This window comes from Sitophilus oryzae, unplaced genomic scaffold (genome assembly GCF_002938485.1).
Source record: "Sitophilus oryzae breed Bouriz unplaced genomic scaffold, Soryzae_2.0 scaffold_1396_pilon_pilon, whole genome shotgun sequence".
Lineage (NCBI taxonomy): Eukaryota > Metazoa > Arthropoda > Insecta > Coleoptera > Curculionidae > Sitophilus > Sitophilus oryzae.
The window spans coordinates 7,038,840-7,063,806 of NW_022146055.1; the positions used below are offsets into that span (position 1 = coordinate 7,038,840).

At 30.3% G+C, this 24,967-nt stretch overlaps 1 protein-coding gene across 2 annotated transcripts in view; it reads right to left on the reverse strand.

The window, feature by feature from the left end:
* Positions 1–24,967, reverse strand: part of LOC115875981 (scavenger receptor class B member 1-like) — a 116,054-nt gene that overhangs the window by 10,599 nt on the left and 80,488 nt on the right. For both annotated transcript variants that reach the window (XM_030891620.1, XM_030891621.1), the window contains 3 exons: positions 21,868–21,959; positions 21,125–21,288; positions 7,059–7,203 (listed from right to left, as the gene is read on the reverse strand). In XM_030891620.1, coding sequence (XP_030747480.1) covers positions 7,059–7,203; positions 21,125–21,288; positions 21,868–21,959 — 401 coding nt within the window. The remainder of the gene's footprint in view (positions 1–7,058; positions 7,204–21,124; positions 21,289–21,867; positions 21,960–24,967) is intronic.

A 24,967-nucleotide genomic window follows, 5' to 3' on the forward strand; every position in this document is an offset into this window, starting at 1 on the left:
GGCTGTATGGCTATAAGACGTACATTTTGCCCAGGGTAAGAAATGCGATACCTCATAGACGTACGTTTTAATGGGGTTTGATATTTTTCGAGTCAAGAGTAAACTACCCTTAGGACAGTATTTACTTCAAATCTGATAAATTATATTGAATCCTCCTTTCCTACGATACTTAAGTTCTAATTTTGATAAATATTGATACAGGGTGTGTCATTAAAATAAGACAATTTTATTTTTATTATTATTTTTTAAGTACTTACGACGCCGCTGGATAAACAACAGGTCTATTATCTTTTTTTTTATGGTGGTTTGGTCGAAGATGTTGACTTTTAGTTCTTTATAGTTTTATAAATCTTTGTTTAGAGCATATTTTTCAAAGTTAATAGTGATTGTTTTAAACATCTAACTATTTGGATTTTTTTAAATATTCCTCAATAAAATGAATAAAAATCATATTTCAGATTCCATTGAAAACTGGGTTTTTGAATTATTTTGTAACTCATTTTATTCATTTTTGTATCAGCAAACTTAAAAAACAATTTTTTAAAGTAAACAAAATAAATTGAAAATATTTAGTTTTTTTGTATCGTCTCTTAACTATTATGGAAGCTATCTGAAAACTTAAATCGATTATTAATTGATAATTGGTTATAATTGGTTATTGATAATAAACCTGTTCCAGTCAACAGCCACAACAAAATCCAGTGGCGTCGTAAGTTCTTAAAAAAATAATAATAAAAATAAAAATGTCTTATTTTAATGACGTACCCTGTATCAATATTTATCAAAATTAGAACTTAAGTATCGTAGGAAAGGAGGATTCAATATAATTTATCAGATTTGAAATAAATACTGTCCTAAGGGTAGTTTACTCTTGTCTCGAAAAATATCAAACCCCATTAAAACGTACGTCTATGAGGTATCGCATTTCTTACCCTGGGCAAAATGTACGTCTTATAGCCATACAGCCTCCTGCCAAAAATGAAAAAGATCGCTCAACAAACAATCAAGATATTGGCTTGTATCCATCTAAAGTGGGACACCCTGTATGTTAGAAATATCCTATCCAGATATATGACGTGTTAATTTCAATATGCTCTCTTCTAAATATAAATTTAATTTACTTTTAAATGCGTCTATATTTCGAAAGATAAGTTAATTTTAAATATCAATCATATTCGGATATTTCTAGATTGTATTGCGGCTTTCTTAATCAAATTAATATTTTTATATGCAGACAGTGCCATAAAAATTTATAATATAAACATAGCTATGGTAATTAAAAGTTATTTATTCAGTTTTTTTGTGATATATGTTATCTATTCATCTCTATTTATCGGTCGATATTTTAATGTATTTATATTTCATTACTGATATACAGGGTGAGTCTTAAACAAGTGCAAATATTTTCAGGGCTGGTAGATCTCGATAAAAGAAACATATTTTCTCTTTACCGTTTTTCGAAATAAATCCATAATAACCGAGTTATTTTATTTTAAAAATTTTCAAAAAAATGATTTTTTGCTAAAATTTTGAGATGGATTCTGGGTTTTCTTTATTGTAAATTTTATACACGACCTATGTTGCCGTATTATCAACAAATTATGTCTTTTAACTAAAAAAAAAGTCCAAAATTTTTTCAAAAAATTCCTTTTTCCTTCCAAAAAAAATAAAAAAAATAGCATGTTCTATTCGCCGCAAAAAGTATAATTTTTACTCCTAATAAACAGTATAACGGATGTGTCTGAAAAGTGGCTCATTCCTATAACTTTTTAATTTTTTCAGTTAAAAAACGAGATTTGGTATGTTAGTATATGACATAAATTAGGATTGATTGACGTATTCAATTGTTTCCGGTCACTTCCTGTTTTACCGGAAATGAATACAACTTTTGATATTTAAAAGGTACCCTCGGTATTTTTTTACTTTATTCAATAGAAAATAATACTCTGAATAGAATAACGTATCATATGTCAACTTTTGACATTTTCGAATATGGTTTATTTGAAATTACAATTTTCGGTTCGAAAATTTGACTCGAAATACCAAGTGCGTGGCATCCAATTAATCATAAAAAATGCTTGTTCCAAATATGCTAATGAGCCACCCTCATTCCATTTGAAAAAAATGAGATATGATTAAAAATACCATTTGGGCATTTTTTAACCGGTCAGGACAAGACACTAAAAACATTAGACGATCAAATCTATTTTTCCAAGGCTCTTTGATTAAGAATAAGTGTTTTTAACATAGCCATGGCTCTCTACGTGACGAAAAACAATTGAATACGCCAATCAATCCCAGTTTATGTCATAAACTAACATACCAAATCTTGTTTTTTTTTATCTGAAAAAATAAAAAAGTTATAGGGGTGAGCCACACTTTTGAGACGCACCCGGTATATATTATTTTTCAAAATTTGAAGTGAAGTAGTGTGCAAAAGTTGACTATCGTGACACAAAATAACGTGTTACAATTCCAAAAATAAAAATATTTTAGAGGTTCATTCAAACATAGCAAACCTTACTTGTTACTTACTTACTTACTTACTACTCACTTACTTACTTAGCAAACCAATATAATATTAGTCCTTAGTTAATATATACATTATTTGTTATCTCCGATTAACAGTGTATTCAAAATATAATTCAAAATAATCATCAGGACTTTGTTATTGTTATAATATAGGGCGTCTGGTGCCCTTTATTTTATGAGTTTCAAACAATTGCAGCGAAGTGCTTTGAAAAATAAATAAATAAATAAATAAACCTGTAGAGATGCCTTAGCAATACGTTTATTTATATTAGATTGAATTAAAAAGGCCTCTTTTATTTTTCGTGTAGGATTTTTCTATCATTATAATTTTTGCATTGTTAAAATCTACTCTGTCCTGTGTCACATAAATGTTGACAAATTATGACAAACATTTTTCAAGTTATATCGGTGTTCTCGCAAATTTTCTTAAAGAAATCAACTTACATTTGAATTGAGTATGCTTTTCTTATTCCTAATAGTTAATACCTATATGGGTTTAATTTGTTGATTTAAAACAAATAATTGTTTTGCTGTTGTCTAGCTTTGTAATTTACTAGCAGCAGGTTAATTTATAATTTTAGTTATTATTGGAATATTGACGTCAATGCACATCTAAATTCGTATCTACTTTTCTAATAAACACAATTAGAAAAGCTGGAAAATTTCAAAAAGGGGAAATTAAAGGTTATGCTTTTTTAATTTGCTCAGTCATATTTTATTTATGATTTTTTATTTTATTTTATGTAAGTAAATTGGTTAATTGTATATATTTTAATTCAGATAATTTCTACTAAACGGTCCAATTAAAATTAGTAGTAGCAACCATATATTTGTTGACACTTTTCAGTTATTAATATTTTAATAATTCAAATGACTAATAGAAATGTTATTATTATTATCTTTTTCATTTACTCTAATAAGTTAGAACTTGGTGTAGGAATGTCACTAAAATATTATTTTTAGGTAGGATTGTAGTTTGGACACGTCGTATACAGAGTACTCCACTATAAGTATTTTAGTCTAATGATTTTTACTCCCAGAAATTTAAAAAAATATATATTTTCCAACCAATGACCTTACACTTTTTTTCTAGTAAACGTGCTTGTAATGCACTGCGTGCTATGGGTTTTATCAAGAAATTATGTTGTTTAACCAAAAACTAAAAAAAATCCAAATTTTCCAAAAATATTGTCGCGAAAAAACCTCTTAGACGTGTTTCTGGGGTTGAAATATACTACCCCCAAAAATATTTGGGCACTTATTTAAGACTCACCCTGTATATTAAAACCCAAACAATTTATTAACCTATTAATCATCATGAACAATATTAACGAGAAAATATTTGTAATTGTTCCAATATATTATATTAATATTTTTCAATTTCTAATTTTTAAAATTGATTTTTTAAACTGTTCAGTAAAATTATTGTTTGTTGAAATATTTTAAGCTATGTTGTATTAGAATTTCGTGTCATGTTAGGTACAAACTGCGTACTTGTGTGAAAATACGTCGTCTTCATTAAATTAAAATTAATGTTAATATAAATTAGATTTTAAATTAGATTAGACAAGTTTTAAATTAAAAATAAATATTTTATTTAAAATATTAAAATATGTTTTCAATTAACATAAAAAATAATTAATAAGTAGTATTATGTATATTTATTTCTTAATATTTTTTAGTTATAACATCGAAAATTACAATATTTGCGTTATAGGTATAGCACTTATTCTTTGAAAATAGGAAATTCGTCTTACATTAATATTCAAAGTTTTCTTAGAGTGAATTTATGTATCACCTATTAGGGTAGTGTATAAAAATAGCAGATATATACAGACCGATCAACAATGATCAAAATAAAAAGCAATACCCTGTATAATACGAGGATATCCACAATCTACAATATTCCTTTAATGGGTATATGCCCTACACCGTCTGGGTATACATATAGCATGTATTTTTATATACAGGGTGCTACAAATTCGAGGTATGAGCATTGGTATCTCGGAAACCGTAATAGATACGAAGATGGTTAAATTGGGGCAAAGTTGCGCCTTGAGATGTTCACCAAGATACCATCAAAAAAGTTTTAAAAATTTCTGAGTATTTAGTTTATTTATAAGATTGCTGAGTTTTTTCGAAAAAACGGATTTTTTTGAAAATCAATTTTATTTTTTCCTGTCGTTACTTTTTAGAAAATAAAAAATCTAATTCCACATTCTCATAGCCACTTTATTAGAGCTATCTGGTAGTATTTTTAGATTTTCAAATTAGCTGATAATTTGTGAGATACACAGGCCAACTTATATTTTTTAAATACGGACCTGCATTTTTTATATCAAGTTTTGAAAGAACTCGGTCTCCTGAGTACAACGATATGCCACACTTATACTTTTTTTTGTTTTGGGTAGAGCAGTGTGTGTCAATAGATTTTACACTTTTGCCTTTTTTTGGACGCTACAGCACTATACAGAGTTTCGAACCGGTCACCCGTCCATCCACTAGTATCGCCTTACGTCGTTTAACTTCGGTGATCTTATGGGAACCGGTGTTTCGACGTAGCTGGGCCGTTGCCCTTATTAGCAATTTAAAGATATTGTGTGAGGTTCAAGTTAACGTCTCCTTTCTGATGCAATGGCTAAACTGGACGGGACCTACTTTGTTTACACGGAATCCGAACCGCGGTCCTCGGCCATATCATGGCCAATGGCCTACCGACTTAGGAAGTGTCTAAATTAACTCTTACTCACGAGATATCCGATCTCATCCGGCCTTGAACCGGCGTGAATGAGCAGTGTGTATCAATAGATTTTACACTTTTCCCTTGGACAACAGCACGATGCAAAGTTTCGAACCGGTCACCCGTTCATCCACTAGCATCGCCTTCCGTCGCTTAACTTCGGTGTTCTAATGGGAACCGGTGTTTCGACGTAGCTGGGCCGTTGCCCACTTTAAAGATAATATTATTTTTAACTTTTTTTACTGTGAATTTGAAATCTCAGTGTACGATCTAATAAATTGCATAATATTAATCGTCGCTATTATAATTTAATTAACTTCTCTACTAACTAGTTTCTAGTGCTCTACATGTTCGAAAGGGTTATAACCCACCCTATTGCACAAATTTATTTTTCGTTTAATTTTATTTATAGCTCTTGGAACTTGGAACAGATCTTCTTCTTATACTTCCGAATGTATTTTGTACTCTTTATTGTAAATGGTGAGATGTATTGATTTCAGACACACATATTATTTATTTTATATTATTTTTTTATTATTTTATTGCATTTGATTTTCCGTATTCAATGTTTTAACTCACGTCATTGTTAAGTTTGAAGGCTTATCAATATTGCAACGATGAATAGATTAAATATTTAAAAAAAAACAGAGCCGGACTTGAAATTAGTTTAAATAAATTGTACTCAAATGTCCAAAACAAAAAAAAAGTACTAAGTGTGACATATCATTGTACTCAGGATACCGAGTTCTTTCATAACCTGAAATAAAAAATGCAGGTCCGTATTTAAAAAAATTAAGTTAGCCTCTATATCTCACAAATTATCAGCTAATTTGAAAATATAAAAATACTATCATATAGCCCTAATAAAGTGGCAATGAGAATGTGCAATTAGTTTTTTGATTTTCTAAAAAGCAACGACAGAAAAAAAATAATTTTGATTTTAAAAAAAATCCGTTTTTTTCCAAAAAAACTCAGCAATCCTTGAAATTTTTAAAACTTTTTTGATGACATCTTGGTAAACATCCCAAAGCGCAACTTTACCCTAATTTAACCATGTTCGTATCTATTACGGTTACCGAGATACCAATGCTCGTACCTCGAATTTGTAGCACCCTGTATAGTAGAACTGTTTACTTTAACTTTGTATACAGAAAGAGCATTAATCAATGAGAATATTAGGTATAGACCACAAAGGTATAGACGTTTATTTATTAGTGATTTATACATAATTTAGAAAATAAAAATGTAATCTTTTATGACAACTTCACCACATATTACTAATGGACTAGCCAACTGAAAAAGGAATTCATGGTGACGGAGTGAATTTATTTCCTAGTTCTTACATAAAAAAATGTTTAAACAAATTACCAGAAGTTTTAATTATAACATAAAATCTAGCCGTCACCTTGTCAGGTATTTTATTCATCCTGGAAATATTTAGACTGAGATAAAATCTAATAATAACAGTTTTGTTGAGGTAGGTATATAATATATAATATTGCACTGTTATGTTAATCTAGAAAGTTTATGTGTTTTTGTTTATTTGAAAAGTGAATCTGAAAAATTAAAGTCTTTGAACATTAAAGAATTTTAGTATTATTTGTTGAAATAATTAAGGTAATAATTATTATTTATTTGGAGAGTTATGCAATAGCTGTAATGAGCCACCTGATGCATTCCATTCGAAACAAAATGAAGGAATAGGTATTTCATCAAAACTACATTAATGGTCCGTTATAGTAAACTATTATAAAATTAATCATTTATCCAATTAACGATTACTTACCAGAAGTGCTATGTTTGGCAATATAAGTAAATCGTCTTCTTGTCTTCCTTCGGATAGTTCGGGTGCCCAAACTAAAGGATGGAATGGATTGGTAGTCAACGTCCCATTCTCATTAAATGTGACATTTTCATGTGTCATTAATTCTCTAAAAATAAATTAACATCTTCTGTATTATAGGTAAACAGTACATATAGCATACATTCAAAAAACAGCGTCAGGATAGACTGGGAAATAAATTATCTCACATCCAAGCAGCCCACTTGACGACGTTTTTAAGATCACACAAAGCACTAAATAGTGACTTTAAGAAGTTTTAGTAAAAAATTGAGATTTAGAGAGTAAAAAAATCATTAGTTTTAAATGCATTTTTATTTTGTTGCAACTAGTAAATCTTCTATAGAAAGGTGGTATACACTGACTGGGGAATGATTAAAGGAATTGTGTAAGGTTTCCATTGTCGTGTTATTCAGTAATTATTAGTGAAAATTACAGAACGGCATGGGTTTTGGTTAATAGTTGTGGCTATACCGTTATAAAGTATAATGTGATATAACATCGTACTGTAATTTTATCATTTTTGTGAAATATTGACAGTTGAAATCGTACAGACCACCTTTGATTATGCGAAATTCTTAACGGTGTTGAAATGTTTTACTTATTTTATTATTTCAAATAAAAATTAAATCTTAAATTATACCCCAAAGGACAATATTTAAATATATTTTAAATGTATTGTTTGATTAGTGAAATAAACATTTTTTTACCCTAGAAAAGTAAAAGTAAAGATTTCAGTTAACGTCTCCTTTTTGCTGCCAGGGCTAATCTGGACGGGGCCTACTTTCTTTACGCGGAATCCGAACCGCGGTTGTCGGCCAAATCATGGTCAATGGCCTACCGACTTGGCAAGTGTCTAAATCAACTCTTACTCACGAGATATCCGATCTCATCCGGCCTCGAACCGGCGTGAGTGAGCAGTGTGTGTCAATAGATTTTACACTTTTGCCTTTATTGAATAACAGCACGATACAGTTTCGAACCGGTCACCCGTCGATCCTCTAGTATCGCCTTACGTCGCTTAACTTCGGTGTTCTAATGGGAACCGGTGTTTCGACGTATGTAGCTGGGCCGTTGCCCTTTTTTACCCTAGAGATAAGAAATATTTTCTAAAATGTTTTAACAAAACACCAATAAATATATTTCTTAAATTATATTGTAAGTCTAAGTTGTGTTAAGTCTATAGGGACCTAATTTTTGCTTTATCTAAATTTTTCAAAATGTATTTTAAATTCATAAACCCTGGCTATATTTATTAAAAGAAGTATTGTTATCATATTTTGGTAAATTGCAAAATTTGCAACATTCCTTTGAATATACCGTATGATCGAAAAAAACGGCGTCCAGTTGGCTTGGAAATGACGATCGATGACATTTCCCATATAATTTTACATATAAAATGACAGCGATCTTCATTTCATATCCATCGCTGACGCCGTTTTTATTCGATCACACGGTATTTATGTGTACCCTTATTTTAAAATCTTATAACCAAACTTATTTCAAAATCTCAAAAATCAATTGAATACGTCAATCAATCCTAATTTATCTCATACACTAACGTACCAAATCTCGTTTTTTTATCTGAAAAAATAAAAAAGTTATAGGGGGTGAGCCACTTTTGAGAAGCACCCGGTATATTAATTCAAATAAAGGATAATAAATTACATATTAAACATTTATTTTATGTATTTTTGTGACATCATAATTATAACATTTATAAGACATTTAATATACTCAAAAACTAATTTTAAAATTAATTAATCTCACATATTCTACGGAGACATCAACAGTCAATGGGAATAGAAACCTCTATTTATTCTCATTTTTTATTGATATGTTTAATAAAATTATGTCGCGGTATTAAGTTACACCTTTACGAAATAAATCATTAACGTTACATAACATATCAAACTATAAAACTCATTATTCCAACAGTAACCTATCGAAAGTAAATATTTATCGTGCTTTTTTACCATGAAGAAAGTGTTCTGTGGATTATTCTCCAAAGCATGAAAATATGTTGGTGAATATAAGAAATTTAAATGTACATACAGGGTGTCTCAGAAATAAGTGCAAATATTTTAAGGGGTGGTAGATCTCGATAAAAGAAACATATTTTCTCTCTGTCGTTTTTCAAATAAGTCCAAAATAAGGGAGTTATTTTACTTTGAAAATTTCTAAAAAAAAAATGATTTTTTGCTAAAATTTTGAGAACCACTGGATCTTTTCTGGATTTTCTTTCTTGTAAATTTAATTTAATACCTATGTTGCCATATTATGAAGAAATTATGTTTTTTAACTAAAAACTAAAAAAAAAAAATAAAAAAATTTCGAATTTTCCAATTTTTTTTTTTGCAAAAAAAAACTCATAGGCGTGTTTCTGAGGTTGAACTATACTACCAGTTATAATATTTGCACTTATTTCTGGGACACCCTGTATATTGGTATACACAGAATATAATAGACCGAGAGCTGGCTACATAAAAAACCTTATCATCGTTACATGGCTAATTTTTTGTATGAAGTATCCTTTTGTGTAGCTATTGTGAAATAGTTATGTCTGCCAGCGCGATCCCGGGGCTTAAAGCGGGGGCGGCCAATCGAAAGGGTGAAATTTTGACACTAAAAATATTAAGATACATGAGTTATAATAATAAAGATACATGAGTTATAATTGCCAAATAGGTTTTATTTATTATTAGGAAACGTGTAAAATTGTTGACAGACATTTTTCTCGTGGCTGAAATGTCGACAGACAACGCGAAAGAGGCATAGAATTTTGACAAAAGAAAATCATCGCATACATGCATGTCGGTTGGTGGAATGTCATGTTTATTGTTAATTAATTTAAAAAGCCGTATGCAAAAGGCCAGGCAAAAAAATCGTTATTGAAATAATAAAAAATATATTTATAATATAATTGTATATTATATGATTTATCTATACTTAAATGGATGAGGCGGCCAGCGGTTCCCTGAATAAAGCGCTAGAGTAATATCGCGTTTTTGATAACTGTCTACAGCTGATTGAGCCACGATCTTTTTGTCTGCCCTTTTGCATACGGCTTTTAAAATAAATAAATATGACGTTTCACTAATCGGCATGCAAATATGCCATAATTTTTTTCATTCTTCAAATTTCATTTTTTAATAATTTTTAAAGTTTCATGCCTCTTTCGCGTTGTCTGTCGGCATTTTAGCGACTAGAAAAATGTCTGCCAACAATTTTCCACGTTTCTTAATAATAAATAAAAGCTATTTTCGCAATTATAACTCATGTATCTTATAATATTTTTAGTGTCAAAATTTCACCCTTTCGATTCGCCGCCCCCGTTTTAAGCCCCGGGATCGCGCTGGCAGACATGACTATTTTATAATGGCTACACAAAAGGATACTTCACACAAAAAATTAGCCATGTAACGATGGTAAGGTTTTTTTATGTAGCCAGCTCTTAGACTATAAGTCCAAAATTGGCGAGTTTATTAACATATTATGTTTTTTAATATTGCCATATTATTAACATATTATGTCTTTTAACTGAAAATTCAAAACATTTCGAGAAAAAAGAGATTCTCAATTTTTTTCACGAAAAAAGACCTCTCGACGTTTTTCTGGGGTTGAAATATACTACCCCTATAAATATTTGCACTTGTTTAAGACTCACCCTGTATAATTACTTTTAGAGACTAGTAAATTTTAAATAGCTCTATTAGAATCCTATTAAACAGTGTATTAATATAATAATTCTTTAATAAAACTAGTTTTCGTTTAAAAAAAATATGTAATTGAATAAACACTGATATTTTTTATATTTGAGATGGGTATGATTGGGTGATTGAAATGAAGTTACAGTGAGAATATAACAAAAAAGTAAAACAGAGTTTCTTGTAAAAAACGCTACATTGCAGTTTTTAAGAAAAAAATTGGAGAATTTTTTTCCCAAAGTAGACGTAGGTACAAAATATGCAATTTCAATATTTCGTGGACATAGAACAACTATGTATTTTTTAATCGTCAAGTGTTAAGTTAATTGACCACGATTTATCTCTATACAAAAGTGCTTCGTTTGTCCGTTAGAGGGTATCAATCCAAAATAAACCCGAACGTTAATTAATTTAAAATTTATGTAACTTATGGTCAAATATAATTTTTTGTGATACTACATAAAATTCCATATTTTCGCCAACTACATAATTAGCGCATATAATAGATTTTATGGGCCTATATAGCTTGATGTGTCAAGAAACATTTTTTCAAGTCAGATTCGGAATTTTTTTTTTCAAGTATGAGCGTTTAAAGTAAAAAAGGACCATTTTACGAAAAAAAATTGATCGTGGGTAGAGTTGGAAAATATTTATACTAAAATTTATGTATGGGTGGGTGTAGTTTTCAACCTTTCCGTTCTTTTTCTTGATTTTTGTGGAAGTTAAATGTTAAAGCACTTAGCAAAACATAAAATCCACTCCAAATCTCATTTAAATCGGAATAACGGTTCTTAAAATATCTTAAAAAATCTGTGTGTGTTTTGTTAGGTTAAGTTTTGATGCCCTCTAACGGACAATTGAAAGGACTTATGTATCGAAGTGAATTGTGTCCAATTAACTTATTTTGATTCCAAAAATACGTAGTAATCCTATCTCTACGGAATACTGGGACACCCTGTATAGACCAACTCAATTGTAACATATTATTTTATGCCTTCTGGGGCATGGATTAGAACGCAAATCAAAAGGTACATTTTTAAGCCGATTTTTTCTTACAACCACATTTTTTTTGTTATTATAATATATTAATGTTCACACATTTTGGTAGAATAACCCCCATGATTACCGCAATACCTTGCGTATTAGAACGTTCTAGAAGAAAGAGAAACACTTCCTTCGTCTAAATACCCCGGAGCCACACTACTTACGATGTTACAATAAGAAACCGCTCTGACAACAATTCAAGTAAATAAAGTTGAACTTGATCTTATTTTTTTTCGCGGCCGGTAGGTGAACAACCTGATATTTTTTGACGCCGGCCGATCAGAATTTTTTCTTGTTTCTGGTACAATTCGGTATGCGGTTGCGGAACTAATTAGGTATTACGTTTTTTTCCTTGCTAATAACTAGTTGGCTTTTCTTACATGCAATTATACGGTGTGATGAAAAAGTTTTATTATGAAGTGGGCTTTGAACGATAGGGGAAGGTATAAGCGATATCAATTAAACTTTTAGTTACATAATCGAGGGCGCTATTTTCAAATTCATTGTTGCCAACCATCGACATAGGCGCCGGGCTGACTAACTGGAATTTAAATTTCCCGCTGGAGATTCAGGTGGTAGCTCTGCTGTAAAAAATGTCAAAGTTGCCTCATTTATTTATTTATTTCCTGACATTGTCATTCGTTTTGACACTTTAGTTTTGTATTACGAGTTTTTGGTTTAAATAAATAGTGTTGTGATACTTTAAGCTTAAAAAAACCTCTTTTAGTACGAAGTATACAAGATACCTTAATAGCCGTAAAAAACTTATCGCAACTTTATTAGAACATTTTGAACGGGAAAGTGGCAGTAATGGCTCTTTATGTCCCTTAAGTGCTGTTAAGAAGGTGAGTTTTGTTGATGTAAATAATAACTGTTTATATATTTATAATTAATTTATTTTTGTTTCCTAAAATATTTTGATTAAAAGAAAATATACAAAAGTGCGCAAGGCTTTACCGGTCAAGCTTAATCACGTGACTAAAAGTTTATTTGATATGAACTGTACAGGGTGTCCCAGGCTGAGTGTGTATTAGAAGTTTCTAGAGAACTACAATATCTAGGTCGGAGATTTGTTGCACATTATTATTTTACGAGACCTATCGATTAAAAATATTTCCAATATGGCGGCACTTCCGGAAACACCGGAAGTTGACAGAAACTTTCTTATTTTAAATGGGTACCCCCATTTTTTATTACATACCTAAATTCTCTGCAAAATTTTATGAATTTTAGTATCAAACATTCTCTACCTAACATTAACCGTTTTTGAAAAAAAAAATATTTAAAATTTTAGGAGGAAAAAAACTGTCCGTCAAAAAAATCGGTACAGCCTGAACGATAAATTTAATGATTACCATAGCCACTGTGGCATAAAGAGAAGACATGTGGCTATCTATTTCAAAAATTAAATTGTTCGAATGTCATATAATAATGGCCGCAGCTGTCAAAAAATTGAGCGATTAAAAAAAACACCTTTTTTATTTAACTAATGAAAAGGTTTTTCAATTCGTTACTTTTTGACTATACAAGTTCCTATACCTAAAATAAATCGTTTTTGAGTTATTTAAGATTTAGTTTTAAAGCGTATATTTTTCTTGATTTAAACCAGTAGCTTATACCTTTAAACGTCAAGTGATGTAAAACAATAGATCTGGCCATGTCATATTGTGACGCTTTGTTCAAAAAGCAGCATCATTTCCGAGCCAACTTTGCGCTATTTTTTTCGATCATACGGAATATTATATAATATCAACTATTAGATATCACTAAAGAGCGAAAATATGGAGATATATTTTTATAAATACACTTTTTAAACTCTTAAGGGCAGGCAGTATTTATAATATAGGAAATTCAAATAATTCGTTTTCTGACAGATGGAAATAAATTGTCTGACCGTTTGACACTTAATGTCAAAGGAAGCTAGATAAAATCAAGAAAAATATACGTTTTCAAATTAAAGCTTAAATAACTTAAAAACGATTTATTTTAGGCATAGGAACATGTATAGTTAAAAAGTAACGAATTGAAAATCCTGTTCATTAGTGAATTAAAAAAATGAGTTTCCATTTCAACAGCTACCGCCATTATTATATGACATTTGAACAATTTAATTTTTGAAATAGATAGCTATATGTCTTCTTTTTATGTCACAGTGGCTGTAGTAATCACTAAATTTGACTTTTAGGCTATACAATTTTTTTTGACAGGTAGTTTTTTTCATCCAAAATTTTATATATTTTTTTCTCAAAACCGGTAAATGTTAGGTATATGGTGTTTAACATCAATATTCATAGAATTTTACAGAGAATTTAAGTATGTAATAAAAAATGAGGGCACCCATTTAAAATATTAAAGTTGCTGTCAACTTCCGGTATTTTGCCGGAAGTGCCGCCAAATTTACTTACTTACTTATTTTTACTTCCGGAAGTGCCGCCAAATTGAAAATATTTTTAATCGATAGATCTCGTTGTAAAACAATGATGTGCAATAAATCTCCGATCTAGATATTGTGGTTCTCTAGAAACTTCTAATGCACGCTCAGCCTGGGACACCCTGTATATGTATACATATTTAATTTTCTTTGTCTGTATGACAGTAATTTAGTAATATAGTAATTTTTAAATAAAAATATTTTAGTTTTCTTACTAGATACCTATAACTTCCTATAAAGGTTATACAATTTTTTTCCTAACCAAAATTATGTCTTTTGCAATTAAAAATTATATTATATTCTATTTTTTAGTTGTTGTTATTAGTACATAAATGCATTTTTCACAAAAATAATAAGGAAAAATTATACTTAATAACACGTTTAAAATACGTATTTATTATATTTTATAAACAATTACGGATTAAAATATATTCATATAATATACAAAAATGCAAAAATATATTAATATTAACCCGCTGGAAAAGCAGTTAACTGCAAACATGTAACCTTCATTGGTGTCGTCACACATATATATGTATCGTTCATTCATTAGATGACAACTTTTATCAATTTTAAGAGGTTTTCTATGGTGGTAATAAGAAAATGTTGGGATGGATCAAGACACGTGAATAATTTATTGGTAACAAAAACTAACATGTTGATCACAGTGATCACAATGATTATACATAAATTCAAAGACATCATTGTATGAATATTGAGGAAGTACTAAGATAAAACCCGGGATGACACGGTAACAATGAGAGAGACATTAATTGGTGATGTCTAGAAATAGCTGGAATTTTATAGGGATGTTGACAATTGAATTGACACCTTCTCAAGATGGAGCTAAGTAATACATCACCATAAGCATAGAAAGGAGATGGTTCAACAAAGCTATGGGACTGCCTCATCCCGTCATCAAACAAATAGTCCACTCTCGATGAAGTCTAGCCTGTTGTGAACGATTTGACACTTTTCTCTGAATAAGATTGCAGTTGTTTTGAAGGCACTAATTTTTAATCCACAACTAGAATCGTTCAGGTTTCTGAGCTATCATCCAAAAGAAGCAATCATGGATAATGTCAAAGGTTTAAATTGCCTCCATTCTGTCTTCTTACAATAGTATGGATCAATCACACCCTCCATAAGAGCTGTATTCTAGAGAATTCTGCAATTAACTACTTTTTTAGCGGGCTATGCCGTTATAGCTTTTTTCTTTATTATATTTTGAGTTCACCATAATTAGAAATAAATATAAATTATTCAAACTCACTTAACTGAATGTATTTCCTGTTTGCGACAATTCAAGCTTTGTTATAACTTCGCTCTGAAAACTAATTAAAGAATACTTGAATGAATTATTCATTTTCATGTAGGTAATCTTAAAAAAGTAGATTTATAAGAAGGGATGCAATTATTTTACAGGTTTCGTTGATACATTTTCCTTTATCTGCTATAAAACTGGTTTCTTTTATTACGAATATGTAATTGACCTTAAGAACACTTACTTCCTTATTGTCAAAGATTTAGTAAAACTTTGTGGCGCAGAATACATAGAGATATTTAACTAAGAGGATTAATTATAATACAATTGAAAATAACTTATTTTAATGCTGTAATTCAAATGTTATATTTCTATTTAATTGATTTGTTTGCTTTAAAGTTGATTTGAGACTAATACATTGTGTACAATTACTATTGTATCATTAAGACAAAAATATATAACAATAATAACTGATTATAAAAATTAGTTTTATAATTTTAAATGCATGGGCACGGTATATATTAAATATATAATAATTGTAATATTTCTGAGAGATTTAGAAAATTATTTTTTATAAATTATTTTTCTCGCGAAAGCGACGCTTGTAGAACACTCTTGCCCGTGGACGCCGTATATGAAGTAAGTACAATGCAAAGGTGTAATATTCCTATGTAAAATACAAATTGATATCGTTTTTAAATAATATAATTTCAACAGTACAAAGGACTGGAATTAATTCAAGAAAAAATGAATAAATGCCGAAAAAAAACGGAACTCGTTCAATCAATAATATAGGAACGTACTTAAAATTTTCTGAACAATATGAACTGATCTCAGACACACCCTAAAACTCATATTTGACAAATAATGATGACGTAATGGTGAACCATGGTTGAACAGTCCATATTATTCCTTTAGCCCTTAATTCAAAATTCATTTTTATTGTTTTTTTTTGTTCTGACACAGAGGTAAACATTATTATTGTTTGTAATATATAGCTAATGAATGTTTCTTATTTGAAGGTTGCTCTATATTGATTACATTTACGAGATGTTTATTAAAATTATTGTGTTTGTAATTTTTGTTGCAATGACCTCATTGTCCTAGTAAGCTATATTGTTCAAGATAATATTTGACTTGGAAAATTTATTTGATGAAACCTATTTTTCTCTACATATAGGTATAGAAAATCATTCAATTACAGTGTAGTTGTTGTACCGGTTAACATTTTAAATGAATGTTTAACCATGTTTAAAGATAAATAGTAATAATTTATAAATATACAGAGTGTATCTCCTACAACGCTCTTCAAAAGAAATTGCCATTTATACACCATTTATAGATAGGTGTAATACACCGCATACACACAATTGTATTCTTCTAAAACCAAAGCTACTATCTGCAAAACTCCAAAAATATTTCTTCCTAACTGGCCCATGAAAATAGTATCTATGCATATGCATAGTAGAAAGTCCTAGATGCCTTGAAAGTGAAAAAATTCGGACAATTTACCTATAAATATTTTTTTTTTCTTTTCAACTGTGTGATTAACAGTTTTCAAGATATAGCCTATGTCTGTTATTATTGGACCACCCTTTATATAACAATTTAGTAAATTAAATTTAATTTTAATATTATACTATTTAACTTATACACATACTCAGATATAAATCATCCAGGTAAATGTTTTAAATTAACTGAATAAAGATTTATTTATATTCTGAAACCAATAAAAGTAATCCATTTAATAATTCACAGCACGTAAAAATTATTTAACAATATAATTTAAGCGTAATAATCGGCCTACATATAAATATAAACGTACTTGTGAAGTTTTGGCGTTTTATTACTAGTGGCCAATTATCAATGTGATCATGTGATCAATTACTCATCGCGCCCGATACTAAATTTTATAGCAGTAGTGCAATTTATAATTATTATAATACAAATTATTAATTTAATAATTTAAGGTGTATAAATTAGAAGATGATGTTAAGATTTAGTTATTGAATTCTTCCAAAAATACACATGACTTATAATCCAGGAGGCAGTGATTTCCGGTATGTATTTATTTTCCCAGTCAGCACACACCGATAGAATTATTCGGTGTTATTATGTTATTCTATGCAAATTTCGTGGCCGGCGGAGCTCCAGCGTTAGTGTGTCGATCTGCGGAGCGGAAGGTACTGGGTTTGATCCCCAGCCAGTACGGTCGCTCTATTTATTTAAATAAAAATATTTATTTATCTAAATAGAGCGACCAACGAGCCGCCACGTCAAGGAAGGCACTGGCAAACCACCTGCCTTGTACAGCCTCTCAAATGTGCCGTCAAAGCATATCAAAAATGTTAGGTACACCGCGATGGGCCTCAAATATGACCGACTTAAATTCCGGTTTATCAGTGTCATTCTAATTTTATTTAAAAAATGTAAAACTATGATGTAGGGTAGACGTGGGGTAGACTCAATAATTTGTTGTTTTATTTTACGTTGTGAATAAATGTTGGTAGTTATTAAAATTGTCGTAAAAATATATAATTCTAATAAAAACAGATAAGTTATAATAAGTATTTATTAACACAAACATCCGATACGCTACTGAAGCAGGTAAGTTAAATTAACGTATCTAAATTCTTTGACATCTAATCTTTGACAAGTAATAAATAAAAGCTAAAATGCAAGAAAAATATATAATTTAGTTAATTTAAGTGAATTTCATAAATGATCGGTTTACTACACGTATGTATATTATATAGTCACTTACTAGCGATAAGTTGTTCCATTATTTCACTCAAGTTTTGCCGAGATCTACCGCACGCTACATAACCAACTATTTTAGAGTCTTTTTCGATAAATCGCGATAGCGTCACTGTTAATTTAAGTTCTGCCTCATTTTCCATCCAGATTTACTACCTTTATACAACTATCAGTAGTAGAATAAATAATAAATAACATAAAATAAGCTCCGTAAAGACTTACAAATCCACAAAATTTCAAATCAAATTCAAATGTGTCAAATGAATCGTCAAACAGAACTGTCAAGGATCCCCACCCTAGAGAGCTTTTTCCGCCCACCATGCATGAATACATGGATAGCATTATGCTCCTTCCTAATCTTCCTTAGTCTTCTTATTCAAAGGTTTATGAATAACAGAGAAACAGACAGTCGAGATCTTAAGGTACATTCAGGCTGAAAGCGTCGAGCGTCGCGTCGCGTCCACGTGTCGAAATGGAATCATTCACTTAACTTAAATTAGACCATTCAGGCAGACAGCGTCGCGTTTGGCGATGCGCTAGCGTCCGCTGAGCGTCGGGGTTCGAGTTCAATGGGCCGGACGCGACGCTCTCAGCCTGAATGTACCTTTACTCGAATTTTCTGTTTACGTCTGGTTGCTGTTCTCTGTTTCTCCAGATTATTCCACTCTCTCTCGAATGGGGGATGCGGGCCGGGGCATATTAGTCAGGTTAGGCCGAGTCCACACGGGTCCGCAACAATAAAAATAGTTTGGCTAATCTGTGAGAATGGGGAATATGTCTGGCAGGTAAAAATTGGATAAACATTATTGAAACCATTGCTAGTGCAGATGATAGTTTATATTATAAATTACAGTTGCAATTACTGTCTAGCTACTGTGGAAAATCCCGAAAGCCTTGCCAGACTCGTCTATTGGTGCGTTTAGGCTTGAGCACGAACGCCCTGATTCTTCACGAACGCTCAAGTATAAACGGCTGTGCGCGCACGCTCACTCTGAATCTGCCTATGCGCGAGCAGCCGCGAACGTGAGCCGTCTGGTGTCGGTTTTTGGTCCGTGCTCAAAGGGATTTTCTGTGTGCGCGAACTCTCAGTTTGCACCGGCAATTTGTTTTGTCTGCATGCGTGCGTGCGTCTGTGATTTTTTTTCGTTTTCTTTATTAAAATTATGAAGTGGACCAATGAATCTTCGTTATTATTAATTCAAGAATATGAAAAGTTGCCGATATTATACAGGATGTTAAACATTTTTCGTATTATTCAAAATCCAAAAAAATTACGCATAGCAAGACCTTGTAATTAAAATTAATATTGAACATAGCCCTCCTCAGACACTGTAGTTTAATAAATAATTATATCGACTTCTAAAAATTTGGGTTTGCCACCAGCGACGATGTTTTCGATTTTTCTTCTTTTTATTAGCTCAATTTCATTGTTAAGCTGTGCATAATAATATAATAACTATTTCTTGGTCGTCCATTATTTTCACCAACACAACTCTGCTGTGCGCGCACAAGTGGATCACTTCATTCGTCGAAAAATAAGTTTTTAATTTAAACGGAGCCGAGAGCACGAACGAATGCCGTGCGCGCACGCTCAGCTCGTGCGTGCTCAAGTCTAAACGCACCTTAACGCTCGTCATGCGCGCTATATTCACACGCACGTGCTGCTTCCGCTCCTCATTTGACTACCTGACTTGTGAATCTGGCGGGGCTTTCATGATTTTAAATGACAGCCAGACTTATTTAGACAGTATTTTCTAAGGTATTTTCTATGAAATTATAGTATTATTTATCATGTGCTCCATTTAACCGATCCTGTATCTCTTACGGTTTCCGAAATCCCAATGATGAGCTTCGAATTCGAGCCACCCTGTACTGTTTCCATTCATAAAATGATTCACTTCAATAATTGTCAAATATTTATGGCTGGGAAAATAAAAGAGCTTTTTTAGTTTTTTATCTAGTGAACCCATTCGAAAATATTATCCAGCCTCCTGGACTATTGAATTTTTGTGTTGAAAAATAGCTTATTTGTATTAGAAACACTTTATTTCCTCATACATATTTCATTTAAATAAAGTAGATAAGAAAGATAAGTATAAATTTTATTTAAAACTCTAAATAATATTAAATTATTATTTATATAAAATTTATTTTTATTTGTATCAAATCTTTTCGTTTTTCAGTAATGTATATTATACCTTGAACAAAATATTTGAATAATAATTTCAAATAAAAGTACTACAAAAAAATCTGGAATATGCCAAATAAATGGTTTAATTGTGTTTTTTTTATTTTGATTATTTTTATTTTGTATTCAATCAAAATATATTCCTACGTAATCGATATGTTAGGCACAAAGTATTAAGCAGTTAAGGTCCCCACAGACGACCAGTTTTTCGCACAGGTCGCCCGTACAAACCTGATTAGCACGTGTGTGGGAACTTTCAGCCGACTGTGCAGGCTGTTGGCTTGACATTAGCAAAATTAGATCCTGCTTGAATTTAGCCTGGGCAAACTTTGAAGACTGAATTTGTCTGTACAATCAGCCTGTACTAAAGTGAGCGTCTGTGAAAGTTCTTAGGCATGCTAAATAAGAACTTATTTGAAGGAAATAAAAAGATGAAATGATTCGATGATCAATGCAATTTGTTCATATTTTATTCAATTTGGATATTTAAATATATCGAAAACTTAATATCGTGACAACATTACGATATGAAAAATTAATATTTTTATAAATTTAAGTATTATCGTTACTTAGAATAAGTACGTCATAAGTTACTTTAATGAACTGCATGTATTACTTTACCTGTAGACATATGGTCCCACTTCCTGGAATTTTAGTTTTGCATCTTTGCCACTCATATATTCGTCTCTGTTCGTCACATTCCACAAGTATACTTTTAGAAAAAGCTCTACAGGGGGTTTTTCCCATAATGAGTAAATTTCGCCTCCAGGTCCGAATACAAGTTTCTAAAACGACAATATGGTATTTTAATAAACACTCTGAAACATTATTCAATAAATATTATTCCGCAGAAATATTTAAAACAATATTAATATTCAAAGCAACTGAGCAATTTACTTTATTTCAATTTTCTTTTTAAATTTTAAATAAAAACAAGCAAATTATTTATATATTAAATTTCCATGTCATTTAAATATTAAATTATTTTTTGGCGTGGCTTATTGCTTTGTTTGTCCTGTATAATTAAATATTAATATGAGATTGCTAAGGAAATATATTTAAATTTAACAGTTTCACACTCATAAAGTTTGCACCAAAGAAAAAAAGGATTTAATGTTATCTTCTAAAGAACCTTTTAGAATTAATGCTAAATAACATCTATAAATTTACTAACTGATACGTTAAGTTTAAGTCTCTATTTTAATCAGTTAATATAATTAGTCAGTTAAATTAATCAATTAAACAATTTTAAGCCAAAAAAAATGTCTCGTGTATAATGGACTTATTTCCAATTACTCTAATAATCTATTTTTTGTGAAGACGGTTTAAATTCTAACACAGTCATAAAAATAACTATTACCTACCCACTCATATAGCAGATTGTATGGATTTACAATTAAAATAAACAGGCCAGATATCAGTGCTCCAATGCCCAGAAATGCATAAGTTAAGGCACCTGAAACAATGAAATAACCAATTTTTAGAAACCTATATACAGGGGAAACCTATACAGGGTGGCCCATCGAAAACGTTCCGCAAGACATAACGGCTAGGATATTTTTTTTTTCAAAAAATCCAAAAACAGGTCAATTTTGTTTGTGAGGGGGACGAATTTCGTCCCCCTCACAAAGGGGGACAAAAAGTTATCTCCCTTACAAACAAAATTGACGTGTTTTTAGATTTTCTGAAAAAAAAAATTACCCTGGCCATTATGCCTTTTGAGTACTGCCAATTTTGAGTACCACTACCTATGTTGCAATATTATCAAGAAATTATATTTTTAACTAAAAACTAAAAAAAAAAATCCAACAATGTTTACAAAAATTCCAAATTTTCTGGGGTCAAAATATACTACGTCTAAAAATATTTGCACTTATTTAAGACTCACCCTGTATATATAAGATTAGTGAAATATGTGTTTTATTTATGAATAAAATAATTTCCGTATTAGATATGCGAAAATTGGCATTTCGATTTCACAGAAATTATGAATAATTTTATAAAGAAATAACCATCGAGGTCAATTCACTTGTATGTTTTGGAAATGTTACTGATTGTCTTTGTTATTTTTGGGAGTCAAATTATTAAAAAGACAATTTTATTTCTCCGTTAATTAATGGATTAACATTTCCGGGTTAGGTGCTGTCTCAAATAATGTCGTTGATGGATTTAGTTGCCAAAGGTAATAATTGCAGTAAAATATAATTAAATATATTAATCTGTTATATATATCCCGTTAACTTGTGAGGAATACATTTAACTTGGAATTTTTATATTACAAAACATTTTATATAAATTTCAGCTATCTAGAAGTACCCCAGAAGCAAACTATATTAAGTCTTTTAATCTAAATCAAAGCAGAAACTATCAACATATAGAAGTCAAATTTCACCTAAGTCAGTAAATAAAAAAAGGTTCCGTATGATGCGGACTTAATCTGTATCACCGTATTTATTTTTTTAAAACTTCTTATACCGGGTGCGTCTCAAAAGTCGCTCACAATTATAACTTTTTTATTTTTTCAGGTAAAAAAACGAGATTTGGTATGTTAGTATAGGACATAAATTAGGATTGATTGACGTATTCAATTCTCTTGGGCCACTTCCTGTTTCATCGGAAATGACTACAACTTTTGATTTTTAAATGGCACCCTTGGTATTGTTTTACTTTATTTGATAGAGAATGACACTCTGAACAGAATGACATATCACATGTCCACTTTTGACATTTTCGCTTAAAACAAAATTGGATTTTAAATTTCAATCTAGAGTGCTATGGCTAACACATATCGATTGAAAACCAAAACATGAGAATGCTTTTACGAAACTATATAAAATGTTAAATTTAACCGTTATTTCAAAATATTTCAAAGGTATGAAAAATATTAAAACTTGTTAATACAAATAACCTAGTCATTTACTGTTGAAATAATCTTGTTAGGACATTCTTTTTTCTTATATCACAAACTATGGATAGTTCAATGAAATATTGGTATGTGACTGCCGTTTTAATCGGTAAATTACATTTTATTTATAGATATAATGTTCTTTGTCTGCAGTGGTTGTGTGAAGTGTTAAAAATAAATAATTTATTAACACATTTTGTTTGGAAATAATTTAAAATGCAAAAATGATAAACATTATAAGGTTTCTGTAATACTATAAATATGAGATAAATTGTGTATCAAAAAGCCAAGAGTATTTAGATGTCTTTTAATATACAGTATGTCCCGGATTGTCTTTACAAGAGGAAATACTTTTTTGTATATATTTTGTGCATAAAAATTTTTGCTTGTTAGCAAAAAATTTATGAAGAATGCATTTTTCTCAAAATGTCCATATTTAATAAAAATATTTTCCTCTTGTAAAGGCAATCCGGGGACATACTGTAAAAAAACGGCATCAGAGTTAGCTTGGAAATGATCTATTCAAACCCAACTCCTTTATATAATATTCCTATTGTTTTTTTTTATATTTACAATGTATAGGTCAGTTTGCAGAAATGATTGTAAGAAAATTACTTGACCTATCCTTATTAATAATAATTTGTAATAGCTTAAAACAGACCTACTTTTAAATTTAAACAATAAATAATAATATTATATTCTTATGTTTACAAACTAAAAACATTTTAATTTATGTTTACAAATTAAAATTATTGCTGGTGGTCTTAATTGGTATTCCGTTTCAATTTGTTGTAAAAAGTATCCAATGAATAATGATGTGCGGTTTTTTTTTCTCATACCTTTAGTTTATTTAAAGTGGTTATACAGCTGTAAGTACCGTATGATCGAATAAAAACGGCGTCACCGATGGCTATGAAATGACAATCGATGACATTTCCCATATAAATCTATACTAATATATAAAATCCTTAAGTGACTGACATACTGATTAATCACGATCCTGCTCAAACCACTCAACGTAAGAAGCTCAATTTTGGCATACAGGTTGATTCTAGGGTGTAGAGGTTCGATAAGAAGGGATTTTGCGAAATTCCAGTTCCAAGAGGGTGAAACCGGTCAAAGTTTCCGGAAAAACGCTTAAACACGTATATTTTATTTTGTTTTTTACATATTTTAAGATTTTTTTAATGTATACAGGGTGTTTCGAAAAATCTGGTCATTGATTAATCACGATCCTGCTTAAAGCGCTTGACGTAAAAAGCTGATTTTTGGAAAACAGATTGACTTTAGGGTGTAGAGGTTCGATAAGAAGGGATTTTTCGAAACTCCAATTCTAAGGGGGTGAAACTATCCCTCAAATATTAAAAAATTTGTTATTTAAAAACCGGTGAGTTTTTCGGAAAAACTCTTAAACACGTGTATTATATTTTGTTGTTTTACATATTTTAAGATTTTTTATAAATTTATACAGGGTGTTTCATAAAATATGACCATTGAGTAATCACGATTCTGTTTAAACTACTTGACGTTTAAAGCTGATTTTTGGCAAACGGATTGAC